This window comes from Calypte anna, chromosome 9 (genome assembly GCF_003957555.1).
Source record: "Calypte anna isolate BGI_N300 chromosome 9, bCalAnn1_v1.p, whole genome shotgun sequence".
NCBI lineage: Eukaryota > Metazoa > Chordata > Aves > Apodiformes > Trochilidae > Calypte > Calypte anna.
The window spans coordinates 18,590,104-18,609,180 of NC_044255.1; the positions used below are offsets into that span (position 1 = coordinate 18,590,104).

The 19,077-nt window shown below is 43.4% G+C and overlaps 1 protein-coding gene across 3 annotated transcripts; it reads left to right on the forward strand.

Moving 5' to 3' along the window:
• The first annotated feature begins 41 nt into the window (after positions 1-41).
• On the forward strand, positions 42-17,597 carry ZMAT3 (zinc finger matrin-type 3). Of its 3 annotated transcripts, XM_030456224.1 has the most exons (7): positions 3,297-3,344; positions 5,712-5,744; positions 7,132-7,454; positions 8,944-9,063; positions 10,812-10,978; positions 11,090-11,190; positions 12,188-17,597. In XM_030456224.1, the coding sequence occupies exons 3-7, from the start codon at positions 7,185-7,187 to the stop codon at positions 12,397-12,399; spliced, it is 870 nt and encodes a 289-aa protein (XP_030312084.1). In that variant the 5' UTR covers positions 3,297-3,344; positions 5,712-5,744; positions 7,132-7,184; the 3' UTR covers positions 12,400-17,597. The 3 variants fall into 3 exon arrangements, with proteins under 3 accessions (XP_030312082.1, XP_030312083.1, XP_030312084.1); XM_030456222.1 differs by lacking the exons at positions 3,297-3,344; positions 5,712-5,744 and adding an exon at positions 42-302; XM_030456223.1 differs by lacking the exon at positions 5,712-5,744 and having other exon boundaries at positions 3,133-3,344.
• The last annotated feature ends 1,480 nt before the right edge of the window (positions 17,598-19,077 follow it).

A 19,077-nucleotide genomic window follows, 5' to 3' on the forward strand; every position in this document is an offset into this window, starting at 1 on the left:
CGGATGGGGATGGCACCGCCCGCCGGAAGCGGAGGGGGAAGGCGGCGACTGGCGGCACGGCCTGACGGGACCGGACGCCACCGCGCGGTGAGGCGGCAGCTCCGGTCCCGGTGTCGGTCCCGGTCAGCGCCTTCCGGTCAGCCCCGGTCCGCTCCCTGTGCGCTCTCCTGCTGCCACCTAGCGCGGCGGCGGCGAGGCCTGCGTGTCCCTCAGCAGCGCTGGGACCTCCGCCTTCCCCGTGGCCGGAGCTGCCGATACCGCAGGATCACAGCACCGCGGCCCGGGAGGTGACCTGACTGGAGGCGAGTTTTCTGTCCCGTTCCTTGTCGTAACCTGAGGGAAAGGCGGCGGTGCGCCCGCCCTCAGGCTGCAGGCCCCGCGCTGTAGGGCGGGAGTGACCGAGTCCAGCACGGTCCTGTCCCCCGATTCCGTCCGCAGGCCCCGCTGGATCTCCAGTAACACCTCAAGTTCTCTTTAAAACTTTATCTGCCGTTGGGGTGAAGTAGCTTATACGCGAATCTGGTGTTTTGTTAGAAAAAGAGCGGCTGGAAATTAGAGACCAAAAGGGTGACGAGTGGGGGTGCGTAGCTTGGAGAAAAGGGGTCTGAGGGGAACCATCGGTTTCTATGGCTACGTGAGGGTGTAGCGACAGGGGTGTTGGTCTCTTCTCCCAAGTCACAAGCGATAGGACAAGAGGAGATGGCCTCAAGTTGTGCCAAGGGAGGTTTAGATTGGATATTATGAAAATTTTCTTAACCAGAAGTTGTTGTTAGGCCCTGGAGCAGTCTGCTCAGCAAAGTGGTTGAGTCACCACCCCTGGAGATACCTAAAAGATGTGTAGAGGTGGTGCTGAAGGGCATGGTTTAGCAGTGGACTTGATCTTAGAAGTCAACCAAAACGATTTTGTGATTCTGCTAGTCAATAACACTTGAAATGTGTATTCCCTGGTGTTTTGGGTTTTTGGGGTTTGCAGTGAGAGTGCTGGGCAGGCTTAGCTTGGTGAGAGCCAACAAGATGCAACAAGTGAGGATCCTGCTGAGGTGATGACAGGAGGGAGGCAACAAGGATAACCTGCGTTGGGTGATTAATCAGTCAGGTATCTTTGTTAATCACTCTGTTTTTCAAGGGATATTTATCATCTCACCAGGAGTGATGGCTTAAGCAAGTTTTGGAGCCAAAGTGTGAATGAAGGCACCAGCCTCACAGGGCAAAGCAAAACATAGCCCAGCAATACAGTCACACAGAATCATGGAATGGCAGGGCTTGGAAGGGAACCCTCTAGATCATCTACTACAACCCCCTGCTAAAGGAGCTTCATCTACAGCAGGTTGCACAGGATGGTGTCCAGGCAGATTTTTGAGTCTCTCCAGAGAAGGAGGCTCTACAACCTCTCTGGGCAACCTGTTCCAATGCTGTGTCACCCTCAAAGTAAAGAATTTTTTCCTCACGTTCATGTGGAACTTAAAGTTTGTGCCTGTTGCCCCTCATCCTGGTGCTACTCCCACATTTGTTGAACTTGATTTGGTTCCTCTCTGCCTGACTCAAGCAGCAGCAGTGATTTCTGTGAACATACCTGGCAGTAAACTGCCTGCTTGCTGCTTCTGCTACAAATCCCCACAGTTTGTGATTCCCTGCAGCCTCTAGGGATATCCATCTGATAAATAGAAATTGTTTTTTTAAGATCTCACAAAAATTAGTTAGAATGAGTGGGGCTAGCTAATAGATTTCCAGGTGGGTTGGCTGATAGCTACCATAAAGTCTTAGAAGCATAGAATGGTTTGGGTCTGAAAGGACATGAAAGATCACCTAATTCCACCCCTTCTGCCATGGGCAGGGACACCTTCTGCTATACCAGGCTGCTCACAGTCCCATCCAACCTGGCCTTGGGCACTTCCAGGGAGGAACATCCTCTGGGTAACCTGTGCCAGCATCTCACCATCTTTACAGCAAAGAATTTCTTTCCGATATCAAAATCTCCTTTCTTTCATCTTAAAACTATTACCCCTCATCGTGTCAGCTTTCTGTAGCCCCTTCGGGTACTAGGAGCAGCCTCTGCCAGTGATGGTTCCAGCTTGTAGCAACTCTTCAGCAAAAAACTCGTCAGCATTTTGCTGTTCCAGCAGAATGGGAGAAAAACAGAAAGTCTTTATGCTTTGAAACAGGGTGGCCCAGCTGCAAGGGTGAGGCCTGTGCTGCCATCTATCGTGGGATGGAGGAAAATTAACTTCCTAACTGCTCATAAATAAAAATTAAGGTTAGTTGCAGTTTCTGCTGTCCAAAACAGAAGTTGGCAGGCCAAAAAGAGGTAGGATAACCTTGTGCAAAGCTCAGGGTTTGACTGAGCATTTTCTAATATGTGGAGCAACTTGTCAACCCCATTTAGGGCTGTAATGCCAAAAAGTGTGTTTCAACGAGTTTCTTTCTGTGGGAAACACGTTTGGGACTGGGGTACAAAACTGAGTTTCCAGCAGTGTGAGAGGGTCACATGCCAGCAAAAATCCCCGGTGCCAGGTAACACTGAGAGGAACCCATCTAGTTTCAGCTGGGTGAATGGGATAATCTCTAGACAAGTTATCTTGCACAGATTATGAAAAGCACAAGAAAAAGAACAGAGAATGATGTAGTGAGTAGCTGATTTGCTGCCTTCAGATTTGCAAGCTATGAAAGCAAGGCAGTGGGTTCTGTGAAGGTCTGAAGAGGTTGGAGGAGCACAATAAAGACAGCTAAAAGCAGTGTTTTGTTTTGCATCTCACAGTTTTATTATGGGCGAGACTTTTTATTGTCTCTCGGGTATTTCTTTTGTTGTTGTTTTCCTGGGGGGGGGGGTTGTGATTTTTTTGTGTGTGTGTGTGTGTGGTTTCTTTTTGTTTGGGGTTTTTTGTTTGTTTGTTTGGGTTTTTTTGTTTTATTTTTTTAATTCTTCAAATGTACCATGAATGCATTTTTGGTGATGTGACCCACCCGTTTTAACTTCCGTCGTGCACGCTTTTTATTTAAAAGGCCTTTTCCGACCCAAACCGTGCTATGATTCTGTAAAGGCACTGCCGCCAGACCCCGGGTAGGCAGGGCTGAGCTCAGGCACCTCCCCTGCTCGGCGAGGAGCTTTGAGGAACCTCGGAGAGGGGCACAGAGGAACGAGCTCCCCCGGCTCCGCAGAAGGCGGCAGCGGGACCCGAAGCCTCGGACTCCCGTGGGCCCGCCCAGCCCGGAGCCGGCGGCTCCGCCCCGCGGCTCTGCGGTCACTTCCTGCAGCTGTGTGCCGGTTCGGTTCGGCCCGGCCCTCCTGCGGCTTCGGGCAGCGGTGGTGCGGGGGGAGCGGCCGGGGGGGCCGGGACCGCGGCTCGGTAGGTGCTGGGCGAGCTGCGGGCGAGGGCTGCGGGCATGGCCTCGGCAGAGGGGTTTGGGGGCTCGTAATGTTGGTGCTGGGCTCGGGTGTCTGTGTCTGCCTCTGCTTTTATGCCTGCATCTCCGAAATGATGTGCTGGTCTCTTGAGTTCTTGCTCAGGTTGCGGTTGTTCCGAGGTAGTCAATACGAGGGTTTTAAAATTTTGTTTATTTTTTTTCTTCAGACTCCATGATCAGCACCGCAAGGCAGGCAACTTGGTAGAAATGTCTGCCAGGATGTAAGGGTTTACACCGTGGTTTCTGGTAGCTCGTTGTTGTAAGAGGTGATAAATATCCTCTGTTTCTGGTTTACTGACTATATATCCTCATCATTAGAGGGTTAGTGGGCCTTGTATGTAAGGTAAAATTGTGTACAATGCATGTTTCTTTTGATGTCTTAAATCCCTGCAGCATTATAAAATGACGCTGCTGTTCAGGATGAAGTTCTGTAGGCTTAGTCTATAGCCAAGGGTAAACTTTCTGGCTAAGTTAGGTTAAGTGATGTCAGTGTTTTGAGATGCAAGTGGACTTGAGAAGAAGCATGCTTCCTGTCTCGGGGAGAAAACCCCAAACCACTTCAAACCCAGGGCTTGTTAATTGTTTGTATAGGTTTCTTCCATTGTTATTAGTTGCCTCAAGTGCATTTTAAAAATTAATTCTGCTGGGAATACATGGCATGTAGATGGTTTGTTATGGCTCACATTTATGGGTCAGGAAAGTAACATTGGGTACATGCTTTCACCATCAAACAAGGCTTTGGTGTGAGACCATACCAGTTCTTTTCCCAGAACTGTGCTGTTGGCAGCTGGGGAGGTTGCTCCCTGTTACCTGTGCCACCAGCAGTGCCTGTACCACCAAGACTACCAAGCTGTGGTACTCAGGACATGGAGACTGGGTCCTCTCCTTCAGTGCTGCCCTTGGGATGCCCCAACCTGAAAGATTTGAAGCTCACCCTGGAAAGCTGCAGGTTCTCACCCTGACTCAGCTGCTCTTGGTGTTGGAGGTTTCTCATTCCTTTGCTGTTTTGTAAAGATTTTGCAGCTTCCGATGTGAAGGGAGAGGAGTCAAAGATGTCCTGTTGCCTTCTCTGAAAGGGTTATCTGTAGCAACCAGTAGTGGAGGGTTAAAATAACATGAAAACAAGTGGAATTTGAGTGCTTCTTTCTGTTGTTTTACTTTTTTACTTTTAATAATATCTATAAGAAATAAACAAAATGTTAGCAATTTCAATGATGAAACATGGCCATTAAAAGAAAATCAGTTGTATATGCCAGGCCAAGAAAGTCTAATTTTAAAATTGCCCATGGAGCCTTAGCTTTATCTTCAGACTAATTTTTACTTTAAGAAACTGTAAATAACATCACAATTACAGATTTTTAAAGACTATTACATTATACTTTTTCCCCTGCCCCTATAGATGCAGAGCTATTAAGAACTGTGTCCTATTTTGTATGTGACAAATCCCATGTCATATGGGGCAGTTGCATATGGAAGACTCAAGGCAGCAAACACTCATGCAAAATTAAGCAGATGGATCTCAATTGTCATTTACTTTAGCTCTCTGTTGCTCTGTGAAGCATTTAGGTATAATTTACTCCCATTGTAAGGTAAGAGGCCCATTGTAGTGGTGTGATAAAACTTTGAAATTGGATTGCATGCTTACCTGCTTGCATAGTTGTTTCAAACTGCCTTGACAGGCCTGCAGTATAATACATTTAACCATGGTGAATATGAACTTTTTCCATTAGTAGCCTACAGTAGTCAGACTGCCTTTGAAGTACAAGTTGAGGAAACTAAAGATAACATCTTTTTTCCATAGTTCTGTTTAACCAGGGAAGCATATGCTGTGTGTTGGAGAGAAGTTAGAAAACACTAAAGCATTTAACCTGCTGATGGTTGACTTGCCCTACTCCATTCCTACATCCCATCTTCCTTCTTTCCTCCATTTTATCTTGTTTCAGTTAGTTTTCATGGTGATGGTTTTGGTTTTGCTTTTATGGTCACATCATGTTAGGTATAGATCTCCTGGAATTTCTCAGAGCCTTCATGGTGGTATGCTATTGAAAAACATAAAAACTCCTGGCAACTCTGTTACTGTCTTAAAAATTTGTCCTAATAAATAAGTTGTGGGTTTTTTTTTTCCACACTCCCATTTCTTTTCCTTTAGTTACCAGTAAGAACTAAATTGCCTCCAGTCTTCTATTATTTGGAAGTCTGGTTTTAGATAGAAATGTTTCCGAATTTTGTCATTTGAGTGCTTTAGTTCCACTGATATATTTAAAAAATTATTATTATTATTTTACATTATGTTTTATTTTTCATAATAGAGCAGAGACCTCTCTGGAGCCAGATTTTCAAAGGTAATACAGTACCTAAAACTACAGGCATCAACTGGGATTTTACAGGGTTTGAATGTAGCAGGGTATATATCTCCTGCTAATTTTAGCAGATTAAAAATGCCAGAAGTTATCCCAGATAAATGCTGTCTGCTTCTCCAGGTTCCTAAATGACTTTGAAGTCAAATTGTATCTTCAAAAGCTACTCAGGAACAAAGTTCCAAGATGGCATTCAACTTATCGTAGTTTTCCAAATGTGTTATTTTAAAATGTAGATGTGGCTCACTGTTTGCTTGAATAAATGAACAGAACCCACAGCAGAAACGTGGTTGCTACCAATGCAGTCCTGGCTGGAGCTGATCTGCAAAAGCCAAGATAATGCTTCCCTCTACCCAAGTGTAGCAGTGACGAGGATTTGTTATGATAAGAAGCTAATAAGACATTAACAAAAGTAGCTGTGCTTTGAGTCATAATATCACTGCTCTGCATTATTCTAGGAATGTTCATCCAGGCTTTAGATGTGATTTATAAACTTTAATTAAATAAGCCTCTCAGAACCCCTTGTTGGAAAAGTAGGGTTAGTTCTAAGTCTTGAATTAACTGAGAAATAATTAAATAAAGGTTAATATGGAACAAGCTCTCCCTTTTGCAGAAGATACTGCTTTAAATGTTGCAAAGGTTGTAGCCAGTAAGGGAAACTTGAAAAATAGCTCAAGGTCATTCAAAACCACTCTGGAATAGAGCTCTTGGGATTTGTGTACAAGGTGTGCTCAAGTTGATTCCCACTCTTCTGCTTTTCTTGAGTTTCTTGAGAAGTAGACTGGCTTTCCTCAGGAGGGTCTTTGTCAGTATTTGAGGGGTTCATGCATGTGTATAGATTTTATATCTCTACCTGTATAAAAATCTGCATTGAAATATTTAATTTTTTTTTAAAGTCACCAGTGGCACTGATATATTGTTAATAGTTGTTTAGGCCTTGGGGTGTGAGTTTGTCCTCAGGCTGCCAAAAGAGGATGTAGTTAATGGTTGTATCCCTCCCATACCCACTAACACAGCTGATGGGCTGTGTAGGTGTTGGTCACATCTTCTGCAGTCATGGAGCAGTGGGGTATTCCTGCTGGTCAGGTACTATGGATTAGTAATCTTCACCTGTCCAGGAGGTGCTGTGGGGTACTAACAACTATATTTCAGACTTCATTCTAGTTCTTATACACATATATTTTGACCTGGATCTGCTTTTCAAGGATGCTGCTGTACCTGTGAGATAGAGTGTTATAAACTTGACTTCATCCTGCTTGGCACTGTGAAAAGGTATAAAGTAGAGGCATTGAAGTTATAGGAGTTGTTTACCTGGATTGTTGGTGTTCCTGTTTGTGCTTCTGATTCCAGCATTTGTGTCTCTCTGGTCTAGATCTGAAGACTCCTCATCATTCAGAAGTAGCATGCCCACAGTCTTCTTGTCCAATGATTCTTCTACAGCAAGCAGGACTTCTTCCTCATCCTGAGAAGCCTTCATCTCTTCCTATGTCAGTGGCTACAAGGCCAAGAGCCAGCTCACCACTGTCCCCACCAAAATCTCTCGGACTGGGGCCTTCTTTTCATCACACACAAGAAGAAGAGCTTGCAAAGGTGGTGGAGCAGGACCCTATGCTGGAGGAACTATGTAAGCCTCTGTGCTGTAAGCTTTGCAATGTCACTCTGAATTCAGCACAACAAGCCCAGGCTCATTACCAGGTAAGGAGAGCAGCAGGAGTCACATCTTTCAGGGCTGCAGCTTGTGTAGACCTACCTGTGTTGCTGTGGGAGCACAGAGCTCAGTGTGGGCTGATACAGAAAGACTAATTTAGCTTCTCAAGGGGGTTTTGAGTGCTGTGTTGAGGTGGCTGCACACTGGTAGCAGCATTTAAGTTAGCTCATATGGAGCTACCTCTGCATCAGCTAATGGACTGAAAAGACTCTCTAGGCCTATCTTTACCCTGCTTGAATTTGCTGGTTGTCCTGCCATGCTGCAGTGCTGGCAGTAAAGGTGTCATCATTGGAACATTTTGCAAAATCCTTGTCCACTGGGGCAGAGAAGTTGTACCAAGAAGGCATGGATGGAAAAGCAGACAGTTGTGATTTTTTCTTTGTTTCATGTGGCCTATTTTTCACCTCTCCACTCTTCCAATAAAATTGAACTCAGTCCACAGTTTTTTTGACTGCCTCCTGCTATGCCATAAGAAAGGGGGACTGCTGCCCTGTGCTGAGCACTGTCTTTCTGAGATAATGCACAGCACTGATGTGGGCCATTTATGCAAATGCTCTCATCTGTGATGTTGGCTCAAACCAGATGAGTTTTGTTCAAGTCGATCTGGTTGACTTGTCTGAAATAGTCAGGGACTACTTGCATATGCTGCTCTTCTGAGGGACTGAATATGTCATAGTCTTACATTACCCTATTTTATTTGTACCCTCTCTGCCTGGTGCTGTATTTGTGTGAGGTATGGAGATAGTGACTTTCTCCACCAGTGAATGCAAAAGGGTGTTATTCATATCCTCAAGACACCAGACCCAGTTCTCAGATTTACTCTTGGCCCTGAAAAAGTGGTATCCTGCCAGTGAAGGGGTAGGTTGAATTATTGTTACGCTTCAGCATCTGAATCCTGCAGTGTTTCTGCCATGAGGGGACAGAAGTGTCTTTATAGTACATAACTTGCATTTATACATATGCTTAACTCTATATCCACAATGCATATACATACTCTCATGTCACTCTGCCTGGTGACAGAGTATAGTATAGGTTTCCTATAGTATAGGTTTTCCAAGAGAACATAAAATATGAAATAGAGTTTTTTAGAGTCAATTTAATGTCTTAAGTCATGTTTGCAATCTCATGAAGAATTGTGTATTCAGGATTATTTAAGAAACTATGCAAAATAGTTAAGGTTTCCTGAATAAAATACAAAGTACAGGTTTTAAATGGAATGGAAACATATTGATGTACTGATTGTACTTACTGATCTGAGAAAATCCATTGAAAATGAGACTAAATTGTGCCAGGTGATGAACATTTTGGAGAAAAGGTGATGCAGCATCCTGAGTTCAGAGCTGTGATTTTCTGAGTGACAACTCCTTCACCTGAGGTGCTGTCCTCATGGCCACTTTCTCATTTTCTCTGCATCTTTTACTTTTCAGTGTAAGATACTCTCACTAGGACAGTGATTAATCTGGGTTCTCTTTCCAGGGTAAAAACCACAGTAAGAAACTCCGGAATTACTATGCTGCCAATAGCTGTCCGGCCCCTGCCAGGATGAGTAATGCGGTTGAGCCTGCCCCACCTCAGGTTGTCTCCCTTCCAGCTCAGGTAAGCATGGGAAGGTGACTGAGATCATGCTGCTTACTTGTCACCTAACCCCCAGTAAGGATAACTAGATCTCATGCTTTGAAGGTTACTTCAGGAGTTGGGAAAGAATTTTCCTTGTGATGGCACAGGATGGTGCAAGTGGCTGTTGTGAGCTGTTTGCTCTCCTTTGAAGGTGCAGATATTGATCTGCCCTTGCAGCAGAATATTGGACTTGAAATGTTCTATTTCTGTATGGCAAATACTTTGATTCCTAGGTAAGTCTGATGTGCTACTGATAGTAGTTGTTTCAGGGCAGGTATAAAACAGCATTGTTGGAGCTGGATTTGGACACAAGGGTGTGGCATTCATCCTGCATGATCAGCCTTCCATTGTGTGAGTGAAGTCTACATGGAAAAAGTGTTCAGGTGCTCCTACACCCATTGCCCAGGGCTGTTACCTAATTCTTCTTGTTTCCCCTTTTGCAGTGCTCACTCCTGTGTCTAGAATGAATGAATGGCTCCCTCAGTGATCCAGATTAAGACTTGTCTCAGGCATGTTAGAGGCAAAAGAGGTGATGCTTTCTTTTTCTAGAGTTCATCACTTCTGACTGTCAAGGGGCTTAACAGCTAACCTTGTGCATGTGACTGTGCAGGGAACCACATCTGGGCTGCAGGGATCAAACCTGTGCCTGTCACTTCCAAAAAGCGTAAGCCTCTGTTTTCTGTACAAAAGCAAAGAGCATTTTTGCCTCCAGAGGCAGACTGCTATACCTGCTGTTGGAGCCAGAAGAGGGAGACTCAATCCCATGTAAAATGACTTTGTGGCTCACAAAGCTGAATAGAAGGGATATGGAGTCCACTCCTAGGTAGTGGGACATGGGTGCTGTATCTGCTAGGATATCTAAAGCATTATTTTTTTAATGGAGAAAATGGTCCATGGCAATAAGAAGACCACACTGGGGCCTTCTGAGGATTCCTGTTGTAGTGCAGAAGTCAGAATTGTGTGTGTCCGTAAGCTTGAAGAGAATCAAGAGATGTGAAAGAAACTGGACTTGGCATGTGCTGCAGTGACATGGCTGTATGAATCACAGCTGCTACACTGTTTTCAAAGTGTTTTTTTTCTGGATGATATACAGTGAGGAGACATGTTGCTGCCCCAGTCACTGTGTGGTCTGGCCTGACAGGCAAAGTGTCATTTATATGGCAGGAACTGCTCATGTGAGGCTGGATCCTCCCTCTGAAATCTTGATCCATGTGCCGTCCTACCTAGAGGGTAAGGACCAGAGGATTGGTAGCTCTGGTACTGTTTTTTTAAAAAATCTCTTAAAGTGGTCAGGGAGCTGTGTAGAGAAAATGGGTGCTGTGGATAGATTAGGTAAACTGTAAATGGGAGAGAGGAGCACCTTGACCTTTCGGTGAGGCTTCCTCAGTATGAAAGTCACTGTTCTTCAGCTTGTGGCAGTCAGGAGTAGGGGAAATAAATCATTGCTGTGAAGTAAACAAACCTCTGTAGCTATTGCAGAGGTACAAGGTGTTTGTTCAGATCACTTTCTTCACCATCTGAGGCCAGGGATTTGCCTAGATCTCAAGGAATTTGCAGTGAAGTTCTTGTAAGAACAGTTTGGGAAGCACTTCAGAGTGTCCTAATCCATGGGCTCCAATTCCAGCTCTCTTGTTGCCTGATGAAGATGATCTCAGTCCTTGTGCTTCAAATATTTCAACGATTTAACCTTCCTGTGTTTCATGTGCTTTCTCTCCTTTTCCTGCTAGATGGGATCCAGTAAACCAGGTGGTCGGGTGATCTTGGCCACAGAGAATGATTACTGCAAGCTTTGTGATGCCTCCTTCAGCTCTCCTGCTGTGGCACAGGCTCACTACCAAGGGAAAAACCATGCCAAACGGCTGCGTCTTGCTGAAGCACAGAACAACTCGTTCTCGTAGGTATTGTTCAACTCCATGCTCAGGCTGAAAGCATGTGGCAGTGTCTCTGGCAGTCTTTTTCTCAGAAAACTCTGAATTGCAGCTGTTCATATTTGCTTACTCTTCAGGGACACATCAGAACTAGGCAAACGGAGGGCAAGGAAAGAAGGGAATGAATACAAAATGATGCAGAACAGAAGAAATATGTATACAGTTCAGAACAACACAGGTAACCGGGAGCTTGCATCTGTTTTAGAGTTGGCATAATAATGAGTAATAAACAGATTTGGTTTTCTTCTGTTTCTGAGGTTTGTTTTAGCAGAGATGGGTTGTGAAAGGGCCTGGTTCTAGCTCTGATGATTATTTGTGTCTGTATGTTTTTTTTCCCAGCTGCTAAACTCGCTTTGTTTTGTCAGCCTGCTTGTTAGTTTGGTTTCTCAGTTTGTAACTTAATTTACCATCTGCCTGTCTCTAAAGCTGCTCTAAGTGGTGATTATTATCCTGCTTTATTTTCTTGGCAAGTGGCCAGATGCTTTGACTCCTACTGTAGCACATCAACCTGTACTTGCACTCCTGTAGCCACAATGAGAGAGTGTGTTAGCCTCCCTCTATGACCATCTGTTCCTAGAGTTAGAGTCCTTCCTTAGGTATTAGATACTAACTTTGCCTCTTTACCATGATTTAAAGTCTTTTTTTTTTATAGTGTCCATCTCAGTATCTCTTTTTTTTTTTTAAGTTGTGTTATGAGCACATGTTAACTGAAACCTGATTCCTGGTGAAGCTTTGTTTAATTGTCATGTGGATAAGATAAACCTTTTGAAGTTCTATTTAATACATTTTTGTGACAATTTTAATCTGAGGCATCTTATTCTAATCAAAAGACTGTTCTAATTCTGGAATTGGAGGTCTAAGGGGGGAAAAAAGCCAACTTGACTCATCACTTAAATAGTTAGACTCCTAATTTTCAACTCTCCATTAATAAAAGTGGGGCACTAAGCCCACTCTCCTGCTTTAGAAAATACCAGCAGGTACTGCTCCACTATGTGCTATACCCCTGGATTTCAGTGGAGAAGTCACAGGTGAAAATAAGGTCTGGCCTCTAGTCAGTTCAAGAAGCTAATATTTGACTGCTTTTTATAAAATCCATTGGGTTTAGAAATTCCCCCAGAGCTGCCTCTAGCTTTTCTTTCTCATAGCTGAAGGAAGTTTTTCTGTTGTCTCCCCAGGTCCCTACTTCAATCCTCGCTCGCGCCAGAGGATTCCTCGGGATCTGGCCATGTGTGTCACCCCCAGTGGGCAGTTCTACTGCTCCATGTGCAACGCCGGGGCCAGCGAGGAGATGGAATTCAGACAGCACTTGGAAAGCAAACAGCACAAAAGCAAAGTGTCGGAACAGCGCTATAGGAACGAGATGGAGAACCTGGGCTATGTACAATGACGCCCCACCCTCGGTAGTAGTTTGCAAATAGAGCAGCTTGTCTCTTGCCTGCTGTTTGCCACATGCCCTGCTTTGTGCTCCATTTGATAGGAGTATGCTCTCGAGCTCTACATGTAACACCTGCAAACTTAATGGTATGGTTAGATTTTTTTTCTGTCATAGTTGGCAGGATGATGCCGTGCGGGACATGAAGTGTTTTTGATGTTTGTTTGCTAATTATCCAAGGCTCTTCGTTGTATTGAGTGGCGGGGAGGGAGGGCTGAATGTCTTGCCCCCAGCCTTCTGCATGAATTATGCAAAGCCCAAGAAGTGTTGGGAACTTCTGTGGTTCTACCACACGAGTGGACCATGTGCAAAGCACACTCCCCTCTTCGCACACCACAGAGCAGTGCTCCAGAATACCTCCCTACAGCAGACTGAATCTCTGGGCAGCTTGTAAAGAAGGGGCAAGAATGGGGCCCTTGAATGTGTGAATTTGGTGGTCTACTTATCCACAAATCGCTGCTTTGGCCTCCACTATGGCCATGAGAGGGTCATGCCTCTTACCCACATCCTCCATGATGCAGATTTTTCTGAAGATCTGACATTGGATATTGGCTGATTAACCGCATCCAGAAATAGTCTCTTGTACCAGTTAACAATGAAAAAAGATTCTCGGTGTTGGCTGGGCACCTTAATGAGTGTACTCATGAGTGTGGCTCATCTCAGTGGCTTAATGAAGTGAATCAAAAAGCAAACCTGCTCAGATGAGATGGGCTCTGCTCTGATTCTGCCTTAGACTGGGTAGGGTTGAGAATATGTTGGAAGGAGCTGTCAGCTGTAATTTTTGCATACTGATGTGGAAGAGAGCAAATGTTGGTCTCTGACCTGCAGCTCTATTGGTCTGGGAGAGCAGGGCTGCCTGGACCTTGAGGCACAGATATCTGAATGTCTTGGTTCTATTCCCAGGACAAAACCCAATGAGTTATAGAGGGAGATGAAATGCTCCTTTGGACTAGATTAATTTTCCCCTCCTCTTTCTTTTCCCATCTCAGAATGGGTTTTAATGCCATTCCTTGGTGTGAACTTCACTGTTTAGGGGCCATCAAAAATTAAGTAGGATGTAAATGTCAGGGGTGATGATTGTTTTAGTAACAGCTTTTTCACCATGAAGAAGTATTCATGAAACTTGTTAAGCAACTTGGTAAATGTAGACAAACCCAAAGGGTGTATGCCTGGTTTCATTTTCCTTAGCAAAAGCAGGAAGGAGCAGGGCTGACAATTTTATTTTTCTGCTCATTTGGGTAGATGCAAGGAGCTGTGACTGGAATCCAGTTGACAGTGTTTCTGAACTGTTTGCTTCAGTGGCAAGTGCAGTGTGTAGGTAACATTTTTTGAAACTGATTCACCATTTGAGCTGCTACAGCTGTGTGCTGGGAGAGCTTCTTTGGCTTCAGTGGCAGGTTCAGACAGGGAGTAAAGGCAGCATCCTGCCTTGTCTGTCACTACTCTTTAGGCAGTAGGGTGAATTAGATGCAGCTCCATTTGTTCCAGTAGCATTTCACCAGGGTTAAATCTTACCTGGTGCATAAAGCTGAAGGTAGCTACTCCACCCTCTCTCTCTTTTTTTTTTTTTTTTCATTCTGATCCTGCTTCTTGCATTCTAGAAGGATTTTCTGCTTGCCTTAAAAAATGAATGAACTAACAAAGAAATCCAGGTAGTTTTTCATCATCTTTCTAGTCCACCTGAAAAAGGTTTGTTGCACTTAGCTGCTCCTCAGAAGCCTGGTATTATCTAAAACTACCTGAGCATCAGGTACCCATGCAACCTTAATGCAGCCTTCCTAAATCTAGGCAAGGTGAGCTGTTGCACAGTAATTGAAAGCAACCCACTATTTACTCTGTCCTGATCCTTGCCCTGCAGAGACAAGCAGAGCAATGCACATCCTCTCGAATACAGTTCCCCACCCTCCTTTGTGCAAAGCCCAGTTAAACAGGGTTTGTGCACTGGAGCACTTTAGAAGGTAGGAGGAGAGGTGCCCAGGTTGCAGAGCAGTTTGGAAAGCCCATAAGTCTGTTTCTTCTGTGCTTTCCTGCCCTTGGCTCACCCTGTGTGGCCTTGAAGAACATTTCCCTTGCAAAAATCTCATCAGCCATTTATTTCCTCTCATCTTTGGCAGTCAAAGAAGGGCTCTGGTTTTCTCTTACTGTTCTGTCTTTTGTTCTGCTGGTCTGACACCACTATGCAGGCACAGAGGGAGCTGGATGAGCCTCACCATAGTGTGTTTCACCAGAGTGATCCCTGCATTATGGTTAAACATCCCTCTTGCTGTAATGTAAATTAAAGCATGGCATTTCCTGCAGGCTGCAATTAGTAGCAGAAAACCAACACTTTTTAAAAGTAAGACCTGTGGATACTGGTGTTATCTAGCTTAATGCTAGAACCAAAAAGGCATTTTTGTCTGCTTTCACGTGTCCCAGAAATCAGCTGTTTACCACTTTGCTTTGGTTGCTGCTCCTGTTTCCAGCCCAGCAATCTGCTCCTCATTTGGCATTTCCAGTGGCTGCTGGAGGTGCCAAAGCTGGGTTTGTTACTCATGTGCTGTTATCTCTTGGTGAAAGCCAGTGCCAAGATGCCACAGCACACCAGTGGCTCATGTGTTCAGGAGAGAGTGTGAGGGAGGTGCAAGGGGCTGTTCCTGCAGGCTCCTTTCTGCATGGGGCCAAGTCTGGTTTTGAAGAATCCCTTGAGCCTGCCCTGAACAGAGAGGAACATGTGAATATCATCATCCTCAGAGTTCCAAAGTGGTGGGTTATATAGCAGATGTAAAGCAGTGGGTCTCAAGTGACAAGTAGAACTGGTTTCCTACATGAGAAGGAAGATGTTTCCTGCTGGGAGAAGCTGAGACTCATTTTGCCCCAATGCTCTGTTGTGGCCCTTCCCTGCAATTGACCAAAGCTTGCTTCTCTCTTGCCAGCATTGCTTAACCATTTGTGATTTTCCCACTCTCCCTCCCACATAGAAAATTATTGACTGCAAAGAGAAAACATGCTGCCTCCCTAATGTTAGGGTTCAGGCCAATCCAAACTCATACTTGTCAACATGAGAAATTGGGTGGGTCCTGATTTTATTTTTTGGGTGAAAGCTGTTCTCCAAATCACTATTCAAAGCACTGAAAGCATGTCCTGACCAAACCCTGTTTGACATGGATGGGCTGGAGGGAATACTGTACAGGTGTAATACCATTTTCCAGACCCATTGAATCTGTTTCTCATGTTAAAGTACCAAACCCAAGAAACAGGACTTTTTGTGAAGCTTTCACACTGGCCAGTAGTTTAATGACCTTTGCTGCTAGAATCAAAGTATAAATCATGTATTCATATTTATTTTACTGTGCTGACCACTAATTGATTTCTTAATATTTAAGGCATTATTATGTAGATTGTTTTTGTTCAAATAGAAAACTCAACATCGCACTTTGCTTTTCAATCAGAACAGGTATTTATTGTGCTTGTGAAAATGTTTTCCCTCCAACATGTGTGTTGTTTCATTTCACTTGATGCAAAAACAAACAAACAAACCAAGAAACAAACAAAAAAACCCTCATCCCAAAATAACAACAACAACAAAAAAACAACCTAAAAGTGGATCTTGTTTCTTTTCATGCCAAACATAAAAAAAGCATTTCCTTGCAGCTTGCTCCTGAACGTCCATTTCTAATTTGTTTTAAACTTTTTTTTCCTCCAGTGGTTTCTTTTGTAAATAAGGATGATATTTTTAGAGACACATGAAGTGCATTACTCCATTTAAGCATTTCTTTAATAGCAAGGAAGTAAACTATATGGAATTCTTGTATTTGTGAGGAGTATGAAAGTGATACTATTTTGTTTGTACTAAGCATTAGTTGTTATTTGGCATTCTGCACTAATGAGTAAATGTGTTATAATCTTGCCTAACATTGGTCTATTTTTGACTTTTTGCTTTCTTCACATACATCAAAAGGAAACCTTAAAACCTCTGTGGAGTTGGTTAGGATGGTCATCAGCATAGCAGAATGCAGATTTTTCTGCAGAGCTTTTTGTCTTTCTTCCTTTTCCAGATGCCCATTATAGGGCATTAGAAGAGAAAGCTATTGCCATGAGCACAGATTCATATTTTATCTTACTAATGCATGATGTCCTTTTGCTATGTTACTTAAGTTAATACTCTCTCTGTAACCAATGGGAACCTTGCCCCAATCAGGAGTGAATGAAATAGCCTAGCTAAGTATATTACGTTGGCTAGAGACAGGCAAGGTACATTGTTAAAATTTGTTTTTTCCTCCTATATTTGGGTTACAGTGTTCTTAAGGTTTTTCTTTTCAAGGAATATGTGTCTGTTTCTGTAAGGATTTGGTCCTGCTCCAGCTGAAGGAGTTTGAAGCACTTTGACTTTAGTTGAGTTAGGAGCAAGTCTTGAAACCTTTCAGGAATTTCATACTGTTTATGTTTTCCTGCAAATGTGTTTTTTGTTTTGTGTTGTTTGGTTTTGGTGGGGTTTTTTTGTTTGATTTTTGGTTTGTTTTGTTTTATTTCTTTTTGTTTGTTTTAAATTTTACAACAGTATATACAAGATGCCCTGGATGAAATGGACATCTGTTGCTGATTATGGAAAAAAAAGGCCATATCTGCCAAAGGATTTACTGAAAATGGGAGAAATATGGATCTGATTTCTTCAAAGTTAGTGGCTTAGGTACAATTGTTTTGATCTGGGCTGGCTTCTTTGCAACCTGCATAAAGTTGGAAGTGAAAATAAAACCCACTTTCCATTAAATGTGGTAAAACAGTACTTTTGGTACTCTCCTTTAGAAGCGTATCAAAGTTAAAACTCTGTTGTTTGGGGTTTTTTTTGTTTGTTTGTTTGTTTGTTTTTTATATCAGAAGCATCTACAGATAAAGGCAAGACTATAGGTTTTTAAAAGATCAGTTTTCCAGTCTGTGTTTTTCAGGGGAAATATTACTTGATTTTATTTCCTTCTGCATCTGTCCAGCAACATTTGCAAGTGCTTTGAATGTGTTTCATCTAGAGCCTTCCTGTCAGGTTGGTTTTGTACATTTGTCCTTATTTTCTTTATATTGTTCTCACCCCCATGAGGGAATAGTTGATGAAAATGTTTCTTTGTTTTTTTTTTCTTTTTCTCTTCTTCAGTATATAATAAATAATCTTGCTCTTACCATTGTACAGCCTTACTGTTTGGTATTGTTACTGCTTGTACAGTATGGACTACACATGACTGAGTTTATTTTAGCCTGGCAGAGGGGGTGACTACATGAGTAATATGTTTTTATACACTGAAAAAGGGGTGCAAGGCATTTGTTACTCTGGAAGGGGGTCAATGTACTTTCAACTGTTACTGAAAGCCAGTTGAGTTTTCTCTCTGAGCTTTAGGAAGGGTTGGGAGTGCTCGGCATCTGATGGGATGGGAATCAAAAGGTATGGGAAGGGCTCTGTCCCTCTTTGTGCTTTTCTCTTGAGTAGACATCACAAGCTCTGGAACAGACCCAGGCTGCATCACAGGCTTTCAACTCTCACTGTAAAAAAGTGGGGAGAAGCTGAGCCAGGGACTTAGATTTGCACATTTTTTTACCAGTGTGTTCTTTACCTCTCCTATTGCTTGAGGGCTCCAGAGGAGTGTATGCTTATGCAGTATAAATGACTTTCCAAACAAAAAGGACATTCTTGAAGCAGAGAAAACCTGGGGTTGGATGGATGCTTGGATGGATTCAACTCAGGTAAGAGAAAAACACTGCCATCCCTTGGTGCTGCAGCCATGCAGTGAGCTGTTGACCTCTAGGGCAGTATTCTGGTGGCACAATCAAGACCTTCAGGGTGTGTGACTGCTGCCTAGGCACAGCTCGTGTGAGCACCTCTGAACAGAGAGGTGTCCCTGCACTCCCCTGTCCTCCAGGCACTGGCCCATTATGGGGAATAGTGACACCAGAGTGGAATTATCCTGATTTACCATTTTGTTGGGCTGGGGACTGCCATAGTGCTTAGGTGACTTCTGTATTGACAGTGAAAGGTAGCAGGTTTTATGGGTTCTCATTCATAGTAAATAGGGTCCTGAAGACTTGGAAGTGGAGCTTAATGTTAAATCTGACACCAGCCCTTCATTGTCTTATGCTCAAGTGTTACTGTTATTTTCCCTTATCCCAGGAACCAGAGAGGAGTGAACCATTACAAACCATCATGTGCCTGTTATCAGATGTTAAGGCACTGCCATTTTAATACTTTGATATGGTGATTATATTCTGTATCAAGTCTATAGCAAACCACAGTGATGCTCAGAAAAATCATGGGCACCTAATTCAGAGTCCAAGGTATTTGTTAAATTAGGCAGCAAATAAAATAATACAAAAGTGGTTGAAAATCTAAGACTTAATTATATGATTTGAAAGCATAAGTAGCCCTCCTTCTGCTCCTCTAATTACTTTGGTGTCTAAGGGTGTCATTTAGTTATCTTGCAACATTTTATAGCTGAGGAAGTAAAGTTTGGAAAAAATATCTGATTGACCCTGAATGTCTGTGGCTGAAAACCCAAGGTCTTTAAATACAAGGCTGATGACCATCTCATCTCCATTCAGCTTCTCAGTCCACAGACTGAAAAAATTAATGGATTTAAAAACCAAATTGATTAATAATATTTTGATTTTTTGTTG